The sequence below is a fragment of the Salvelinus alpinus genome, chromosome 1 (genome assembly GCF_045679555.1).
Source record: "Salvelinus alpinus chromosome 1, SLU_Salpinus.1, whole genome shotgun sequence".
In the NCBI taxonomy this organism is placed as follows: Eukaryota; Metazoa; Chordata; class Actinopteri; order Salmoniformes; family Salmonidae; genus Salvelinus; species Salvelinus alpinus.
Window position 1 is genome coordinate 44575075 of NC_092086.1, and position 20160 is coordinate 44595234.

Here is a 20160-nt window from a genome sequence, read left to right on the forward strand (position 1 = left end):
GCTCATGAGGCATTTATAACTTAGCCTATTACTCAAGAATCAATGGGTATAGGCTATATCATTCTTTTAATGCCTATATCCAAAATTGGATGTAGCAACTAAGAGTTATAGCTGTGTTTGTTGGTTAGAATAAGAGAGCTCCTTTTACGGCTTGCCTCAGAAAGAAAAAGTGAGGAGCGCTATACACTATAAACCTACTTCAAACTGAGGACTTTCGGAAGTCTGCCAAGACTTGTGGCTTTCCACTTACATCAAATGTTGGCGAGAGAATGTTGGCTGCGTTCCGAAACGGAAAACTATTCCCACCAGGGTCCAGGAAACACGGCGGGCGACAACAGACAAATCAGATGAGGTGTTTTTTCACTTCGACAGTGCAGTGAGACCCAGGCTAGTGAAAAGCAACAAAAGCAACACCATCAATTGTTTTGTCTGCGCGTGATGCCTGGTTTATAGAGGCTTCTCAACTAAAATAACCATTATAGTGTATTTCAACTTCAAGAAGACGATGCTCTTGCACACCACATTTTGTGTAAAAATAGTTACACATTTAATTTTCTATCTAGGCCTACATGAACTAATAAAATATCTGTAAAAAATATATCAACACAACCAAGTCCATTGAACAAGTATTTATTTGACAGGAACGCACAACCCTTTCCACAGGGAGCATACAATATGTGCGTAAAATACACTTTACGCAGGAGGAATGTTGGCCTTTATCCAAAAACTATTGGATTAAATCCCGGCAATTGCATAACTTTATTCAAAGTATACGAGAACTTTGAATTTCTTGAGGGTGCTGCACGGGGGTGGGACGAGGGACGGACGGGTGTGGCTCATCCCAAATTCACTTGCCGCCTAATCTTATGCTCATCACAATCGCCTCCTCTATCCAGAACACCCCAGGATGTTTAGATTGTGGTTTGGAGAATGACTTCATTAGTTAAATGGATATTGATACTCTTGGGACTGATCTCAGTAATAGCGAATATTGTCATCGTATGTCTTTACTCAGGTAGGCTGCCCAAATGCTCCTCGAAGCCGCATCATGTTTTCAAGGGAAAACACAATGAACGCAGCGCGATGTTTGCTGACCTGTCCGCGGAGGAATATCTCCAAGTCCGCGACTATATGAGTAATCAGAAAGACTTGGATATTTCTGTCAATGCGCTTACAAAGCCTTCAGGGAATTTTCTCTTCTTAATTGATATTTTGCTGCCAAGGAAAGCGGATGCACTTGGCTACCTAGATAACAATAAGCCCAAGCCGGTGAGAGAGGCGACTGCGGTGGTTTTCTATGGCACCCTTGGGCACATTAAAGAATATGTGGTGGGACCTCTCCCCAACCCGACTTACCACCGCGATGTCACCGTTGAGAGGTATAAAGAAGAGTTGCCCATCAATGCTCGTACGGTCACCATTGGTGAATATGCACTTATTTTCAAGTTTATTAATGAAGAGGTATTTACAAAACTTGGCCAAATAATGAAAGAAAGTTTTGATGTCAGTAAAGAGAAAACCCTGAATGGTTTCGAAGGCATGCCTCGGGGTGTCAAATCCGGAGAGAGACAGACATGGATATCTTTCTTTCGTGATTTGAGTGGGATGTACATCCACCCTGTAGGTTTGGAAGTTTTAATCAACCACGAAAGCACCAACGCGTCTCTTTGGAGTGTGAAGAGATTACTTTATAACGGACAGTACTTCGACAGTGTGGAGGATCTTATAAAACAATATGATGCCGGGACAGTGACTAAAATTGTGTATAAACCTGTCCAGAACTATGCATCACTCAAACCTAAAAGTAAACCCACCGGTTTAAGCCCTCAGCAGTTTTACGCGCAAGGTAAACGCTTCAGTGTCAAGAATAATCATGTCATGTATCTCGAATGGAGTTTTGCGTTCGGTCTGAGTTCCCTCACCGGTATGAGAGTTTTTGACATTCGTTTCAAGGGGGAGAGGATAGTTTATGAGCTTAGTGTTCAAGAGGCAATGTCAGTTTATGGTTCCATCACACCCGGCATGATTCTGACTAAGTTTTTGGACTCTAGTATCGGAATAGGTCGCTTTGCGCACGAGCTCGTTCGAGGCGTGGATTGTCCGTACGCGGCAACCTACATCGACACTTTCCGATACATTGACGTCAGTGCACCTCATAGATTCAGGAATTCAATTTGCCTTTTTGAGCACAATACAGGCCGTCCTCTCAGAAGACACTTCTCGGACTTTTTCAGCAATAGTTATGGAGGCATGGTAAACAGTGCCTTAGTTTTTAGGACCATTACGGCCATAGGTAACTATGACTACTTGTGGGACTTCATTTTTTACCAGAGCGGCTCTGTTGAGACCAAAGTGCATGCCACTGGATACATATCGTCATCTTTCAATGTTGATGGCAATCTCAAATACGGACACCAGGTGGCAGAAAATACTATTGGGAACATCCACACTCATTTCATCAACTTCAAAGTTGACCTGGACGTGTTGGGTAAGTGTGAACAATACATTTGGCCTAGTATGAACCGATGAAAGTCAAGCACAGTTATACATGTTTTAAATGAGTTATCTTTCATTTCGATGATAGGATTATAACATGATCCAATAATTAGAATTTTGAATTGGGATTTTGTACCACAGGGGTTGAGAATGTATTCCAGACCAAGGACATGAAGTTTATGAATGTTTCTTTACCCTGGATGCCGGAGCGCTATGCCATGGTTCCTCAGCTGGTGGAGGCCCAGCTAAAGACTGAGAAGGAGGCTGCTCTCCGCTACGACACCAAGACGCCACGCTACCTTCACATCGCAAGCAACCGCACCAACCGCTGGGGCCACCAACGCTCCTACCGCCTCCAGGTGGTCAGCTTCACCGGTGACAGCCTTCCAGAGACGGAGCCAGAGGAGAAGTCCATGTCTTGGGCTAGGTGAGGCTCCCTCCTCTCTCCTCCTAAGGAAGGTCCTAATTCCCAAAACACAGGTTACAGGTAGACCAAAGGCAAAGCAGTTTGACCAACTTTTGTTATTTTATTTGGCAGGTATAAAGTGGCCATCACTAAGCACAAAGACTCGGAGCAGACCAGCAGTAGCCTGTACAGTCAGAACAACATGTGGACACCAGCAGTGGACTTCAGCAAGTACATTGAGGATGACGAGAGCATTGAAAACCAGGTGTGTTTTTGGTCTTATGTGCCGTTGTCCTTACATATATTTTACCACTCTCTTGAGATTTGCACATTTTCAGGTCATTGATAAATGAAGGTTTGGTAGTCACCAAATGAGTGTTTTTTTGTCTAGGACCTGGTTGCCTGGGTAACCACCGGCTTCCTCCACATTCCTCATGCTGAGGACATCCCCAACACAGTTACCGTTGGAAATGGAGGCGGAGTGATCCTGAGACCACATAATTACTTTGATGAGGACCCGTCTATTCACTCTCCAGACGGGGTGTACATCAGCCCAGGGTCAGAGGGAAACTGTGAAAATAACAAGATGGCCTGCTTGGCTGAAGACGCATGCAGCCCAGTCGTTGAACCGTTCACCTACAATGGGTTTGAAGGGACCATGAAGTTGAAGGGACCATGAAGTCCCCAGTCCCAATCCTGAGTGTGCTCTGCGCTAAACACTAAAACACTTATGAAAATGTGAAAATTTGAAATAATTAAGAAACAATTTTGGATTTCTAACTTGGCATGGACTCTACAAGTTGTCAAAAGTGTTCCACAGGGATGCTGGCCCAAATTGACTCCAATGCTTCCCACAGTTGTGTCAAGTTGGCTGGATGTCTTTTGGGTGGTGGACCATTCTTGATACACATGGGAAACTGTTGAGAGTGGAAAAACCCAGCGGCGTTGCCGTTCTTGACACACTCTTAGCTGTGTGCCTGGCACCTACTATCATACCCTGTTCAAAGGCACTTAAATCTTTTGTCTTGCCCATTCACCCTCTAAATGGTACACTCACTGTATATATTCAACTCAATACAGTATAGGTTTATATCTGCTCATTTGAATACTTTATCACTGCACTGAGGCTTTTCAATTCACGTTCGTATGACCACTCTCTGTATGAGGAGGAAGCTGTAACTCTCCGTTGATTGTTTTGTTTATGTTTTTACCTTACACATAAGAAATAATCTGTCTAGTTGTCTCTCCCAATAAAAATACAAATATTTGTTTAAAATGGGCTGGACCTCAGCTGTTTCCTGTTTTTTACAGTCTTTCTACTCCCCATGGTGTCTGCAGAGACCAGATCAAAGTGGGTGAATGAACTCCCCACCCCTCCTCACTTAATGGGAACGGAAGTTGTTGTTGTATACCTTTTAATATGTTGATTTTTTTTTTTAACCTTTATTTAACTAGGCAGGTCAGTTAAGAACAATTTCTTATTTACAATGACGGCCTACACCGGCCAAACCCGGACGACGCTGGGCCAACTGTACGCCGCCCTATGGGACAATCACGGCCGGTTGTGATACAGCCTGGATAAGAATTAACTTAGACATTTTTTTCACAGTACAATAGGGTTTGTTGGACAAGATTTTGGCATTTTTAAGGCCATTGCGAGTTTGTAATTTTCCCCCTTGGACAACCCACAGATTTTGTAACATATCTTGGCACAGCCTCCAATCCCTACTAAAGGTGACCTGAAAATGACCTCCTCTCCCTGGCCATTGTAAATATTTGAAGGAATGTCCATGCAGCTAACAGGCCTCTTACGCAGAACTTTGTCCACATTTTGGAAAGATGGATTTCTGCTCCGCTGCTAAGTGCCTCTTAGACCTGTATAGGCTACTCATCACACACACATACATACATACATACATACATATACACACACAAACACACACACACACACATACATATGTCTACTCCCACTTGTGTTGCAAAACGTATGTTTTAATTTGACCTTCCACTTTCAATAAATTCCACTCAGACTGTGTAGACATTCAGTTACAGACTAGATGTTAAAGTGTTAGAACTGTGAGGGGAATGGATACATTGAATCAACACTGGAGTTAGTGGTGTCAGAGAAAACGTTCCTATGGAGATTACCACATCTGGGTTCGCATGATTTCAGTCAGACACTAAGGAAACTTTGGTTTGTTCTCCATTCTAATTAATGCCTGCAGGCTAGCTTGGTTAAAACAAGAAAGATTAGCAACAAAAAAAAAACACTCAGGAGAAAGCAAAGGAACTTAATTTGTCAAATTCCTAACTTGACTCCTGACACAGCAACCACATCCCCCCCCTAAATAAAGAGGAGATAACTGCATCTGTGTTAATGTCAGGGACATTTTACATTGGATTCAAACTCTCAGCTGCCTAGTGCTGGTCACCCCAACGTCCTCGCCCTGTGATCTTCCTGCTCCACTAACCATATAACGGTCATGAGTCATGACCAGTAGACTGCTCCGGTTACTGGTAAGAACCCCCACACACTGATCTCAGTGGTAGACCAAAGATTGGTTGTCAGTCTCTTCAGAGGCACATTCATTCTGAGAGTCACTCCCTTGGAGTTGAAAAGTCTACGCCAAGATTACTAGACTTAGACTAAGCAGTAAGAAGACTTGAATAGAGGAATATACACAGGATAGCCTATAGCCTACATAGAAAGATAACATATTTCTATAAAACATTAGATCAAATGCTGGCCAGATAAAATCACACATCTTTAGCTATTTACCTGAGTTGACTTGAGTTTGATTTTCATTTTATAATAAAAGACCCATGCACAACTATTAGGTAACTTCAACCATGGGAAATGTTTTTGTTTATGGCAACAAGAAAATCTAGCATAAAATACTCAATGTCAGGGTCTCTTGGTTCAGGGCATACTGTGAGGAGTCTGAACAGACTTGGGAAAGTATGTTGGTAGTTTCTATAAAGAACCTTACTGTCATAACAAGACTGTTTATCATTTGGATTTTCTTGGCAGACTGCCTGACGAGACATCGATAGCAACATGGGTGTCACAAGCTATGGCTTCATCTGTCTATTCTCAAGGGCAATAGATGGAAAGTTGCCTATAAGCTGAGGTTCATGATAGTATAGTACAACACTTCCTTTGAGCCTGTAGTCCTTAATTGGTCTAGTTTCTCTTTCAACAACAACTGCTATAACAGATGTATAAATGCTGAACAGACCAGATGACTATATAAACAAGACCTCAACTTTATGGCTAAATTGTATTGTGTAAACACAGTGATGCTATTTTAATACGCTAATCTAGCTGATGCAACACATCAGATGATTGTTTATTCAATATTTCAATGTGCTTGTACCCATCCCTATTAAAATAAACCATAAATGTAATTAAATCTAGGCTTATGCATGGTGTGAGACCCCAGTATTTGACTACCCTTTGGAACTTCCTCAAAGGTAAGCCTCTCCAACTGATGAAAGAGGATGCTGACAGAGTCCAGAAACTCAGGGAGGAATCCTACCATGTGATCTGCAAGGATAAATTTCACAAAAATCTCCCATTGACATGAATGCATTATTTCCGCAAAAGTCTGAGCCTTGTGATTCCCTGGTGCTAAAAGTCTCCAGTAGACCATTATCCTCCTTTTATAACGTGGTGAACAACAGCAACAATAGACAATGTAATGAACGCATGGTGCCCTGCACATGTTTCCTCTCTAATGCATTATGCATCCTCACACTTGTGATGAATGTGTTGGGGATGTCTGTATTCATTAACTAATAGACCTGGTTGGGTCATAACTCACAGTCCCAAACAGCCACAGCTCAGAAGCCTGATCTCCATACAAAGCAGACAAACATCGGCTGAACATTCAATATTTGGACAACTGTGTGTTTTTCTCTAGTTTATCAGCACTGTCCACTGGGACAGATGGTACCTTGGTGTGCAGGGCAGTGATGTTGGTGATGTGGTCTATGGCAAGGGTATTATTGGTGATGGAGTGCCCGGTTTAACCTCTGTTTTAACTCTGTTTACTAAACTTGGTAAAAGCACTCTGGTAATCAACATGGCGCAATTAAGACAATTGCCTTGTTAATCACAGACGTATTTGTGTAGACATAAACAAGAGGCTTTTGACTGAGTAAACATCTTCACAGTGACATGTTGCATAGCAGAGATCAACCACAGTTAATGGCCTCCTTGAGTTGGAAATAACAACTTTCTTGTCACGTTCTGACCTTAGTTCCTTTTTTATGTCTTTATTTTAGTTCGGTCAGGGCGTGGGTTGGGGTGGGCATTCTATGTTGTGTTTCTATGTTTTGTTCTGTATTTATATTTATATGTTTTTGGCCTAGTATGGTTCTCAATCAGAGGCAGGTGTCAGTCGTTGTCTCTGATTGGGAGCCATATTTAGGTAGCCTGTTTTCTATTGTGTTTTGTGGGTGATTATTTTCCGTTTCAGTGTTTGCGCCATACGGGACTGTTTCGGTTGTTTGTTTGTGTTTTTTGTTATTTTGTTCTGTGTTCATTTTGATTTATTAAAAATCTAATTATGGACACTTACCACGCTGCACATTGGTCCGATCCTTGCTACTCCTCCTCAGACGAAGAGGAAATCCGTTACATTTCTCCCCTCTCACACCAGTAGCAGTCCCTTAGCTGGCTAGAAAACATCAATAGGTTTGTAATGGATTTACAAAGGTTACGTGAATAAATATCGCGAAAATATGTCCTATTATACCATCAGGGAAGAGTTCAACAAAACACACTTAGATCATGCATCTCTCACCTGGTTTCCCCTCCCCACCCCAATCACACGTTCACTTGTCTCCCCCCTCCCTGAACGTGTTTCTCAAGGGAAAGCCATCCGCTCCGTTAGTGCAGTTGGAGGGGTGGGGGACGGACATGAAATGGGAATTGTAGGATGTGTGTGTACGTGTGGTGGGCTGCACAGTGGGACCATGCTAGTGTTATTTTTAGCTCCCTGGGGAAGATCATGGTTTGTGGAGCAAACAAGAGCAGCAGCAGGCAAGGAACAGGCCTAATGTCTGTCAGCCGGCCACGGCCAGATAACATATCACCTTGGAAACGTGTGCTGGTTGGAGGGTGGTGGCTGGGAACACGCTAGAAGTAAACACAGACCCTCTCCTCCTCCTCTCCTCTTCCCTCCTTCACTCCCCTACATGCCTCACTAAACGAGGCTACACTCTTTTCCATCACTAGCTCGACGTGCCTGTACAGCGTGGGTTTTTCCATGTTGTCCTCTTTTTTTCCCTCCTCCTTTGACCTTCAGCAACACATGCTAAGTAGTATGTCCTGAAAAAGTCATCTTTCTTAACATGGTGAACCATACACTCTTAGAAAAAAAGAGCTATCTAGAACCTAAAAGGGTTCTTTCGGCTGTCCCCATAGGAGAACCCTTTTTGGTTCCAGGTAGAACCGTTTTGGTTCCAGGTAGAACCCTTTTGGGTTCCAAATAGGACCCTTTCCACAGAGTGTTCTACATGGAACCCAAAAGTGTTCTACGTGGAACCAAAAAGGGTTCTCCTATGGGGACAGCCAAAGAACCCTTTTGGAACCCTTAGAGAGTACATGTAGTTTAAAGCAGTCATTGAATGAAATAAGAATGATGGACCAATGAGACATTGAGGGATATTGAACTCTTGAAAGGAGAAATCTGTCAGCGATTCATTAGCGCTTATATTGAACCCATACACTTGTTATTGTTCAACTCCACTAGCCCCATAAGAGGGCAATCAGCCGGCGGGGGAAAAAGAACAGTTCACATTTACTTCATCTGGTATCTACTCACTCTGAGCTCTCAACAGGGCAGGGAGCGATAACTGGAGGAGCAGCCCCTGCACATGCATGACGTGACGGTGGTGATGAGTATGTGTGCATGCATATGTCTTTCAGTGGAGGCTGGTGGGAGGAGGAATAGCAGGACGGGCTCATTGTAATGGCTGGAATGGAATTAATGGAACGGAGTCAAGCATGTGGTTTCCATATGTTTGATGCGTTTGATACCGTTCCATTGATTCCGATCCAGCCACTACAATGAGCCCGTCCTCCTATAGCTCCTTCCACCACCCGCCACTGGTGTGTGTGTGTACGTGCGTGCATGTGGGGGGGGGGGGGGGGGTCTTCCAACAATACCACACCACAGGTAGTCCCCATGGTGATGCACTGACCAGCTGGCTGCAGTGCAGTCAGTCATGATGTAATGTTTGTCCAGTTCGTTTCCCTCCTCACTCTCTCCAGTTCAAAGATCAGGCGTGGTGGAGTGACCAGGTGTTCACACAGGGTATAAAAGGGATGGCAGCGGTGACAGGCGGGCACTGGACAGACAAGTAGCACACACTACAAGGGCTGCACAGAGACCTCACACCACTACCTCTTGACTTTATCAGGCAATACACACAGAACTATGGTACTGCCAGCGGGCATCTCAGCAGACACCTCTGCTCTTCTGACATAGGATATCAGACACAGCAGCAGCTATAGACTAGTTGTCGAAGACTGGTCTTGACGTTAGTGTGACTGTCAGATATAGTGAACTAGAGAGCAGCCATGGACACCGTCCACACCTATGGGGTTAGCACCACACGATACCTCCAGACTCACTACAGGGACACTCAGAGCTGGTTCCTGTTTGTTTCCATGGCAGCTGACCTGCGGAACACCTTCTTTGTCTTCTTCCCTGTGTGTTTCCACCTGCGGGAATCAGTGGGGGTCAAGCTGGTCTGGGTGGCTGTGGTGGGAGACAGGCTCAACCTTATCTTCAAATGGTAGGTGACTACTAATACTAATCACAGTGCTCAGATGGTAAGATAAAGAATAACAATATAATATGTATATTTCCAGGATAAAAAATACTGCAGGTTCCGAATGATTTAACTATGCTATGAGAACAATCCAACAGATGATCCCTCCAGTGCGTATGTTGCTAGACAGAGGAGGATTCAATATGTGATACATGATATATTACTCTCTCATGTCTACACAGGATCCTGTTTGGCGAGCGTCCCTATTGGTGGATTCAAGAGACTCCTTACTATGGCAACTCATCAGCGCCACAAATTGGGCAGTTCCCTATGACCTGTGAGACTAGTCCAGGTGATTGCCTGTTTGTCTGCTGCTGGTTGCAAAACCACTTTCCTTTCTGGAGAATCCATGCAGTATTTTCAACTCAAATGAATTAAATTCCATTATTTTATTTTATTTTTTATTTATTTAACCTTTATTTAACTAGGCAAGTCAGTTAAGAACAAATTCTTATTTACAATGATGGCCTACCAAAAAGCATAGAAGCAACACATGACAACACAACATGGCAGCAGCACAACATGGTAGCAGCACAAAACAGGGTACAAACATTATTGGGCACAGACGACAGCACAAAGGGCAAGAAGGTAGAGACAACAATACATCACGCAAAGCAGCCACAACTGTCAGTAAGAGTGTCCATGATTGAGTCTTTGAATTAAGAGATTGAGATAAAACTGTCCAGTTTTAGTGTTTGTTGCAGCTCGTTCCAGTCGCTAGCTGCAGCGAACTGAAAAGAGGAGCGACCCAGGGATGTGTGTGCTTTAGGGATACTTTAACAGAATGTGACTGACAGAATGGGTGTTGTATGTGGAGGATGAGGGCTGCAGTAGATATCTCAGATAGGGGGGAGTGAGGCCTAAGAGGGTTTAATAAATAAGCATAAACCAGTGGGTTTTGCGACAGGTATACAGAGCTGACCAGTTTACAGAAGAGTATAGAGTGCAGTTCGATTCAGTTTGATTCCATTCTGTTCACAATTTTTTTTTCAAGCAAAACTGTACTTGACAGCAGTTCTCCTCTCACAGGAAGTCCGTCGGGTCATGCCATGAGTGCTGCAGGGGTTTACTACGCTATGATCTCATCACTCCTTGCCATCCTCCTCAAGGAACATGGGGGTCACATCAAGAACTGGTAAGAGGACAAATTCTATGTTGTATATCAGAGTTTATCTGCTAGACACAAATATCTAGATTGAATGATCCAACTCTGCTAAGTAGGTGACTGTGTGTCCTTCCCTGTGTGTGTGTGTGTGTGTGTGTGTGTGTGTGTGTGTGTGTGTGTGTGTGTGTGTGTGTGTGTGTGTGTGTGTGTGTGTGTGTGTGTGTGTGTGTGTGTGTGTGTGTGTGTGTGTGTGTGTGTGTGTGTGTGTGTGTGTGTGTGTGTGTGTGTGTGTGTGTGTGTGTGTGTGTGTGTGTGTGTGTGTGTGTGTGTGTGTGTGTGTGTGTGTGTGTGTGTGTGTGTGTGTGTGTGTGTGTGTGTGTGTGTGTGTGTGTGTGTGTGTGTGTGTGTGTGTGTGTGTGTGTGTGTGTGTGTGTGTGTGTGTGTGTGTGTGTGTGTGTGTGTGTGTGTGTGTGTGTGGCGCGCGCGCGACCCTGTGGGCTGTCTTCTGGTGTGTGCAGGTGTGTGTCTGCCTCTCCAGGGTTTTCATCGCTGCCCACTTCCCTCACCAAGTTGTCGCTGGGGTCGTCACAGGTCAGTGGAGAGCCCCAACTCTTATACTGAATTCTAAATCAAACCCTACACCCTACTACCCTGTTGGCCCTTCTTTCAGTTCTGGATAAGCAATATGGTAATAGCACTGCTTTGAACACTGATTGGCTTGGTGTAACTTCTGCTATGAATGTAGTTTATGCCAAATATGTTGTTTATGCATACACACATCATAACATACGCACTATACACACACGCACACATAGATTTTGTGTTGTAGATATGTGGTAGTAGAGTAGTGGCCTGAGGACACACACTCAATGTGTTGTGAAATGTATTGTGATGTTTTTTTAAATTGTATAACTGCCTTAATTTTACTGGACACCAGGAAGAGTATCTACAAATACAAACCTTTCAGATATACACTGAGTGTATAAAACATTAAGAACACCTGCTCTTTCCATGACTTAGACTGACCAGGTGAATCCAGGTGAAAGCTATGATCCCTTATTGATGTCACTTGTTAAATCCACTTCAATCAGTGTAGATGAAGAGGAGGAGACAGGTTAAGGAAGGATTTTTAAGCCTTGATACAATTGAGACATGGATTGTGTATGTGTGCCATTCAGAGGGTAAATGGGCAAGACAAATAATTTAGGTGTCTTTGAACAGGTATGGTAGTAGGTGCCTGGCGCCTTTGTTAGGTGTTTTCCCAATTGAGAACATGCAAGTGAAAGCTGGGAAAGAACTTCTCTTTGACAAGCCTGTCCGTTTTCCTAGGCATCCTAGTGGCGGAGACCTTTGACCGGGTCCAGTGGATCTACAGGGCTAGCCTGATGCGTTACATCTACACCACCCTCTCCCTGCTCTCCTTCGCTGTGGGCCTTTACCTGGTCCTCAGGGGCCTGGGGGTGGACCTGCTCTGGACCCTGGACAAGGCCCAGCGCTGGTGCCAGCGGCCCCAATGGGTCCACATAGACACTACACCCTTCGCCAGCCTCCTGCGCAACACCGGCACTCTGTTAGGCCTGGGCTTGGGCTTGCACTCGCCCCTCTACGCCGAGGCCCGGAGAGTAGGCGGTGGCGCCACATATAGGCTGGCATGCGTGGGCGCCACACTGCTGCTGCTCCACCTACTGGACTCATTCAGGCCACCAGCCCACACCAGGGCTCTGTTCTATCTGCTGTCCTTCTGTAAGAGTGCCACTGTGCCCCTGTCCACTGTGGGCATAGTGCCCTACTGCGTGGCCGAGGCAGCGGGATGGAACGGAAAGAAACACCAGTTTTGAACTAATTCGAACTTATTGTAATTCTGTGACAAATGCCCTGAAGGGACAGACAGAGGCGGACTGTCATAGGAGAAGCAGGAATGTTCACCCCAGTTGAAAGGGCTTGAAGGTCGGTCAGTAGACACTTGTTGCTGCATGAGGTGGATGTTTAATATGACTTTTTTTCCCTCTTTTTTTTGTCACATGCACAGATGTAGTTGCAGTGTACAGTGAAATTCTTAAGCTCCGAGCTCCAGCAGTGCAGGTGTGAATGAAACAATAAAAAAATACAAATAATAATCATTATTATTATGTATACATGTTTACAACGTGACAATGATCAATATAAATGTTCATTGGGTGTGGGCAGGGTAATTGTCCGTTGGGGGGGGGGGATAAAATGTCCATAGAGGGATCAGCTGTCGTTTTTCAATGGAAAAGTTCTGGTAACCTCACACAGTGCAGTGGTCATGGACAGGGCCTGCCCTGAGAAATTAGACAGCAATATAAAGCCGTTATTTACATTTACATTTACATTTAAGTCATTTAGCAGACGCTCTTATCCAGAGCGACTTACAAATTGGTGCATTCACCTTATGATATCCAGTGGAACAACCACTTTACAATAGTGCATCTAACTCTTTTAAGGGGGGGGGGGGGGGGGTTAGAAGGATTACTTTATCCTATCCTAGGTATTCCTTAAAGAGGTGGGGTTTCAGGTGTCTCCGGAAGGTGGTGATTGACTCCGCTGACCTGGCGTCGTGAGGGAGTTTGTTCCACCATTGGGGTGCCAGAGCAGCGAACAGTTTTGACTGGGCTGAGCGGGAACTGTACTTCCTCAGAGGTAGGGAGGCGAGCAGGCCAGAGGTGGATGAACGCAGTGCCCTTGTTTGGGTGTAGGGCCTGATCAGAGCCTGAAGGTACGGAGGTGCCGTTCCCCTCACAGCTCCGTAGGCAAGCACCATGGTCTTGTAGCGGATGCGAGCTTCAACTGGAAGCCAGTGGAGAGAGCGGAGGAGCGGGGTGACGTGAGAGAACTTGGGAAAGTTGAACACCAGACGGGCTGCGGCGTTCTGGATGAGTTGTAGGGGTTTAATGGCACAGGCAGGGAGCCCAGCCAACAGCGAGTTGCAGTAATCCAGACGGGAGATGACAAGTGCCTGGATTAGGACCTGCGCCGCTTCCTGCGTGAGGCAGGGTCGTACTCTGCGAATGTTGTAGAGCATGAACCTACAGGAACGGGTCACCGCCTTGATGTTAGTTGAGAACGACAGGGTGTTGTCCAGGATCACGCCAAGGTTCTTAGCACTCTGGGAGGAGGACACAATGGAGTTGTCAACCGTGATGGCGAGATCATGGAACGGGCAGTCCTTCCCCGGGAGGAAGAGCAGCTCCGTCTTGCCGAGGTTCAGCTTGAGGTGGTGATCCGTCATCCACACTGATATGTCTGCCAGACATGCAGAGATGCGATTCACCACCTGGTTATCAGAGGGGGGAAAGGAGAAGATTAATTGTGTGTCGTCTGCATAGCAATGATAGGAGAGACCATGTGAGGATATGACAGAGCCAAGTGACTTGGTGTATAGCGAGAATAGGAGAGGGCCTAGAACAGAGCCCTGGGGGACACCAGTGGTGAGAGCACGTGGTGCGGAGACAGATTCTCGCCACGCCACCTGGTAGGAGCGACCTGTCAGGTAGGACGCAATCCAAGCGTGGACCTTGCCGGAGATGCCCAGCTCGGAGAGGGTGGAGAGGAGGATCTGATGGTTCACAGTATCAAAGGCAGCCGATAGGTCTAGAAGGATGAGAGCAGAGGAGAGAGAGTTAGCTTTAGCAGTGCGGAGCGCCTCCGTGACACAGAGAAGAGCAGTCTCAGTTGAATGACTAGTCTTGAAACCTGACTGATTTGGATCAAGAAGGTCATTCTGAGAGAGATAGCAGGAGAGCTGGCCAAGGACGGCACGTTCAAGAGTTTTGGAGAGAAAAGAAAGAAGGGATACTGGTCTGTAGTTATTGACATCAGAGGGATCGAGTGTAGGTTTTTTCAGAAGGGGTGCAACTCTCGCTCTCTTGAAGACGGAAGGGACGTAGCCAGCGGTCAAGGATGAGTTGATGAGCGAGGTGAGGTAAGGGAGAAGGTCTCCGGAAATGGTCTGGAGAAGAGAGGAGGGGATAGGGTCAAGCGGGCAGGTTGTTGGGCGGCCGGCCGTCACAAGACGCGAGATTTCATCTGGAGAGAGAGGGGAGAAAGAGGTCAAAGCACAGGGTAGGGCAGTGTGAGCAGAACCAGCGGTGTCGTTTGACTTAGCAAACGAGGATCGGATGTCGTCGACCTTCTTTTCAAAATGGTTGACGAAGTCATCCGCAGAGAGGGAGGAGGGGGGAGGAGGGGGAGGAGGATTCAGGAGGGAGGAGAAGGTGGCAAAGAGCTTCCTAGGGTTAGAGGCAGATGCTTGGAATTTAGAGTGGTAGAAATTGGCTTTAGCAGCAGAGACAGAAGAGGAGAATGTAGAGAGGAGGGAGTGAAAGGATGCCAGGTCCGCAGGGAGGCGAGTTTTCCTCCATTTCCGCTCGGCTGCCCGGAGCCCTGTTCTGTGAGCTCGCAATGAGTCGTCGAGCCACGGAGCAGGAGGGGAGGACCGAGCCGGCCTGGAGGATAGGGGACATAGAGAGTCAAAGGATGCAGAAAGGGAGGAGAGGAGGATTGAGGAGGCAGAATCAGGAGATAGGTTGGAGAAGGTTTGAGCAGAGGGAAGAGATGATAGGATGGAAGAGGAGAGAGTAGCGGGGGAGAGAGAGCGAAGGTTGGGACGGCGCGATACCATCCGAGTAGGGGCAGTGTGGGAAGTGTTGGATGAGAGTGAGAGGGAAAAGGATACAAGGTAGTGGTCGGAGACTTGGAGGGGAGTTGCAATGAGATTAGTGGAAGAACAGCATCTAGTAAAGATGAGGTCAAGCGTATTGCCTGCCTTGTGAGTAGGGGGGGAAGGTGAGAGGGTGAGGTCAAAAGAGGAGAGGAGTGGAAAGAAGGAGGCAGAGAGGAATGAGTCAAAGGTAGACGTGGGGAGGTTAAAGTCACCCAGAACTGTGAGAGGTGAGCCATCCTCAGGAAAGGAACTTATCAGGGCGTCAAGCTCATTGATGAACTCTCCAAGGGAACCTGGAGGGCGATAAATGATAAGGATGTTAAGCTTGAAAGGGCTGGTAACTGTGACAGCATGGAATTCAAAGGAGGCGATAGACAGATGGGTCAGGGGAGAAAGAGAAAATGTCCACTTGGGAGAGATGAGGATCCCAGTGCCACCACCCCGCTGTTATTAGCTCACTACTTGGTTTTCTTTTTATATGACATGAGAGACAATTATTTTAAAATTAAATATCTACAGTGGGGAGAAGAAGTATTTGATACACTGCCGATTTTGCAGGTTTTCCTACTTACAAAGCATGTAGAGGTCTGTAATTTTTATCATAGGTACACTTCAACTGTGAGAGACGGAATCTACAACAAAAGTCCAGAAAATCACATTGTATGATTTTTAAGTAATTCATTTGCATTTTATTGCATGACATAAGTATTTGATCACCTACCAACCAGTAAGAATTCCGGCTCTCACAGTCCTGTTAGTTTTTCTTTAAGAAGTCCTCCTGTTCTTCACTCATTACCTGTATTAACTGCACCTGTTTGAACGCGTTACCTGTATAAAAGACACCTGTCCACAGACTCCAACCTCTCCACAATAGCCAAGACCAGAGAGCTGTGTAAGGACATCAGGGATAAAATTGTAGACCTGCACAAGGCTGGGATGGGCTACAGGACAATAGGCAAGCAGCTTGGTGAGAAGGCAACAACTGTTGGCGCAATTATTAGAAAATGGAAGAAGTTCAAGATGATGGTCAATCACCCTCGGTCTGGGGCTCCATGCAAGATCTCACCTCGTGGGGTATCAATGATCATGAGGAAGGTGAGGGATCAGCCCAGAACTACAATGACCTGAAGAGAGCTGGGACCACAGTCTCAAAGAAAACCATTAGTAACACACTACGCCGTCATGGATTAAAATCCTGCAGCGCACGCAAGGTCCCCCTGCTCAAGCCAGCGCATGTCCAGGCCCGTCTGAAATTTGCCAATGACCATCTGGATGATCCAGAAGAGGAATGGGAGAAAGTCATGTGGTCTGATGAGACAAAAATAGAGCTTTTTGGTCTAAACTCCACTCGCCGTGTCTGGAGGAAGAAGAAGGATGAGTACAACCCCAAGAACACCATCCCAACCGTGAAGCATGGAGGTGGAAACATCATTCTTTGGGGATGCTTTTCTGCAAAGGGAACAGTACGACTGCACCGTATTGAGGGGAGGATGGATGGGGCCATGTATCGCGGGATCTTGGCCATCAACCTCCTTCCCTCAGTAAGAGCATTGAAGATGGGTCGTGGCTGGGTCTTCCAGCATGACAACGACCCGAAAGACACAGCCAGGGCAACTAAGGAGTGGCTCCGTAAGAAGCATCTCAAGATCTTTGAGTGGCCTAGCCAGTCTCCAGACCTGAACCCAATAGAAAATCTTTGGAGGGAGCTGAAAGTCCGTATTGCCCAGCGACAGCCCCGAAACCTGAAGGATCTGGAGAAGGTCTGTATGGAGGAGTGAGACAAAATCTGGTATGGAGGAGTGTGTGCAAACCTGGTCAAGAACTACAGGAAACGTATGATCTCTGTAATTGCAAACAAAGGTTTCTGTACCAAATATTAAGTTCTGCTTTTCTGATGTATCAAATACTTATGTCATGCAATAAAATGCAAATTAATTACTTAAAAATCATACAATGTGATTTTCTGGATTTTTGTTGTAGATTCCGTCTCTCACAGTTGAAGTGTACCTATGATAAAAATTACAGACCTCTACATGCTTTGTAAGTAGGTAAACCTGCAAAATCGGCAGTATATCAAATACTTCTTCTCCCCACTGTATTTTTTTAAATTGTGTACAATCCAGATTAATCATGGTCTATGAAACAGCCCCTTTTCCTGTAAATGCCCTGTGATTTGTAATACCCAATGGCACATTTTATTTGACTATCAAATAGCATAATTAATCATCACTTACTGTAGATAGACCACAGTTCATTTATTTGTTATCGCTCTCAGCCAGAAAAGCCTGTGGAGGATTCAGACTTTAGATTGTAAAATCAAGAAGCACTCCCAATCGGTTTCTTGTCTTCATGAAATATTGTTATAGGGAGAGAAGGAGGGTGAGCATAGAATTACATATATACTGAACAAAAACGCAACATGTAAAGTGTTGGTCCCGTGTTTCATGAGCTGAAACCAAAGAGCCCAGAAATTTTCCATACGGACAAAAAGCAGATTTCGCTAAAATTTTACGTACAAATTGGTTTACATCCCTGTTAGTGAGCATTTCTCCTTTGCCAAGATAATCCATCCACCTGACAAGTGTGGCATATCAAGAAGCTGATTAAACAGCATGATCATTACACAGGTGTCACACAACACAATGCCACAGTTGTCTCAAGTTTTGAGGGAGCGTGCAATTGAATGACTGCAGGAATGTCCACCAGAGCTGTTGCCAGAGAATTGAATGTTCATTTTTCTATCATAAACTGCCTCCAACGTTGTTTTAGAGAATTTGGCAGTATGTCCAACCGACCTCACAACCGCAGACCACGTGTACTGCAGTCCGCCGCGTAACCGACTTCAGTGGGCAAATGCTCACCTTCGATGGCCACTGGCAAGCTGGAGAAGTGTGCTCTTCACGGATGAATCCCGGTTTCAACTGTACCGGGCAGATGGCATCGTGTGGGCGAGTGGTTTGCTGATGTCAATTTTGTGAACAGAGTGCCCCATGGTGGTGGTGGGGTTATGGTATGGGCAGTGTCGTGGCTGAATCAGATTTAGCTAGGTAACATAGATAGATAAAATGTTATTTTCATCATATACTTGTGAGATACTGTGGGCAGTTGCATTTTCCCTTCTGAGCTAGGGCGTAGTCACTTGGGGCCCAGAGAGGGGAGAGGTCAGGCTTGTCTTCATATGTCAATGTATCTGTTAAACCATGTGGTGCTATGTAGAATATCAGAAGGGGAGGAGGACAGAATTGAACATTGTCTTCTTATGGGAATGTGTCTGTAACTATTCCTAACCATGAGAAGGGATAGCGTTATTAATGGGGAACCAGTTAGATATCTCATACAATGTCTGTACGCCAGTCACTCCCTACTTTTCTCATGGGGGGAAGGAGTAAGGCAGTGTTTGGAACCATTGTAAGTCCCCTCTGAGGTTGCCCTTATCTTGATCTAGTATATGACCTAAGAGGCTCACTGTCTTTTCTGAGCTTATCCAGGAGGGGTTGTATTTTGGATGGGAGTATCTAGACTTGACAATTGATGTATGCCATTGGATGAGGTGATGTTGTGGTACCAAGCATGGGATTGGGCCTCGTCTTGGGAGACCAAACTGAACGATGATTTATAGCTAATGTTATCTAGCTATGGGATACTCCTCTTTCAAGTAACAGATTCTTTGTAAGTTGAGAGGGGTGTATCTTGGCTATAAATGAAACTAAGAATTCTTTTGTAAGCACTCTCAGAGAATTCATTTATAGACACTGAATTGATCTGAGAGTCAAAAAAGGGCTATGGTGAAGCTCATATATATATTAAAGATGGACTTTATAATATAACTCTGACTTGTGTGTGGTTGGCTCTCTTTATTGAGTAATACAGGAAATTACCACGTCAGCAGTCATAAGCTACGGACAATGAAAACAATTGCATTTTATCAATGGCAATTTGAATGCACATCCCGTGACGGGATCCTGAGGCCCATTGTCGTGCCATTCATCCACTGCCATCACCTCATGTTTCAGCATGATAATGCACTGTCCCATGTCGCAAGGATCTGTACACAATTCCTAGAAGCTGATAATTTCCCAGTTCTTCCATGGCCTGCATACTCGCCAGGCATGTCACCCATTGAGCATGTTTGGGATGCTCTGGATCGACGTGTAAGACAGTCTGTTCCAGATCCCGCCAACATCCAGGAACTTCGCACAGCCATTGAAGAAGAGGCCACAATCAATAGCCTGGACAACTCTATACGAAGGAAATGTGTCGCACTGCATGAGGCAAATGGTGGTCACACCAGATACTGACTGGTTTTCTGATACACGCCCCTACTTTTTTTTTTAAAGGTATCTGTGACCAACAGATGCATATCTGTATTCCCAGTCATGTGAAAGCCATAGATTAGGGCCTAATGAATTTAAATTGACTGATTTCCTTACATGAACTGTAACAGTAAAATCTTTTAAATTGTTGCATGCTGCATTTATATTTTTGTTCAGTATAGAACTCTATAGAACTCGGTGGGAGTGAGACTTAGTAGTAAAGACAGAATGTGTGGGGGAGGGGAGGTCAGTTACACAAGACCTCCCCTGATAAACACTCAATGAGCGCTCTATGATGAATGAATGGTCTATT

The 20160-nt window shown here is 45.3% G+C and overlaps 2 protein-coding genes across 2 annotated transcripts; both read left to right on the plus strand.

Annotated features, from left to right (window-relative positions):
* Positions 1 to 856: 856 nt before the first annotated feature.
* LOC139577252 (amine oxidase [copper-containing] 3-like) lies at positions 857 to 4181 on the plus strand. The gene is made up of 4 exons (XM_071404232.1): positions 857 to 2488; positions 2638 to 2923; positions 3035 to 3167; positions 3294 to 4181. The coding sequence occupies exons 1-4, from the start codon at positions 931 to 933 to the stop codon at positions 3579 to 3581; spliced, it is 2265 nt and encodes a 754-aa protein (XP_071260333.1). The 5' UTR covers positions 857 to 930; the 3' UTR covers positions 3582 to 4181.
* A 5121-nt stretch (positions 4182 to 9302) lies between these two features.
* On the plus strand, positions 9303 to 12871 carry LOC139567850 (glucose-6-phosphatase catalytic subunit 1-like). The gene is made up of 5 exons (XM_071389434.1): positions 9303 to 9709; positions 9928 to 10037; positions 10775 to 10883; positions 11329 to 11441; positions 12180 to 12871. The coding sequence occupies exons 1-5, from the start codon at positions 9492 to 9494 to the stop codon at positions 12686 to 12688; spliced, it is 1059 nt and encodes a 352-aa protein (XP_071245535.1). The 5' UTR covers positions 9303 to 9491; the 3' UTR covers positions 12689 to 12871.
* Positions 12872 to 20160: the final 7289 nt, after the last annotated feature.

Bases quoted from the DNA above. Each gene is read 5' to 3' on its own strand.
- LOC139567850 (XM_071389434.1), top strand. From the start codon at position 9,492: ATGGACACCGTCCACACCTATGGGGTTAGCACCACACGATACCTCCAG. The intron at 10,884-11,328 runs AGAGGACAAATT...GTGTGTGTGTGG, and splicing joins GGTCACATCAAGAACTGGTA to CGCGCGCGCGACCCTGTGGG. The intron at 11,442-12,179 runs GTCAGTGGAGAG...CCGTTTTCCTAG, and splicing joins TGTCGCTGGGGTCGTCACAG to GCATCCTAGTGGCGGAGACC.
- LOC139577252 (XM_071404232.1), top strand. From the start codon at position 931: ATGACTTCATTAGTTAAATGGATATTGATACTCTTGGGACTGATCTCA. The intron at 2,489-2,637 runs GTAAGTGTGAAC...TTTGTACCACAG, and splicing joins AGTTGACCTGGACGTGTTGG to GGGTTGAGAATGTATTCCAG. The intron at 3,168-3,293 runs GTGTGTTTTTGG...TTTTTTGTCTAG, and splicing joins ACGAGAGCATTGAAAACCAG to GACCTGGTTGCCTGGGTAAC.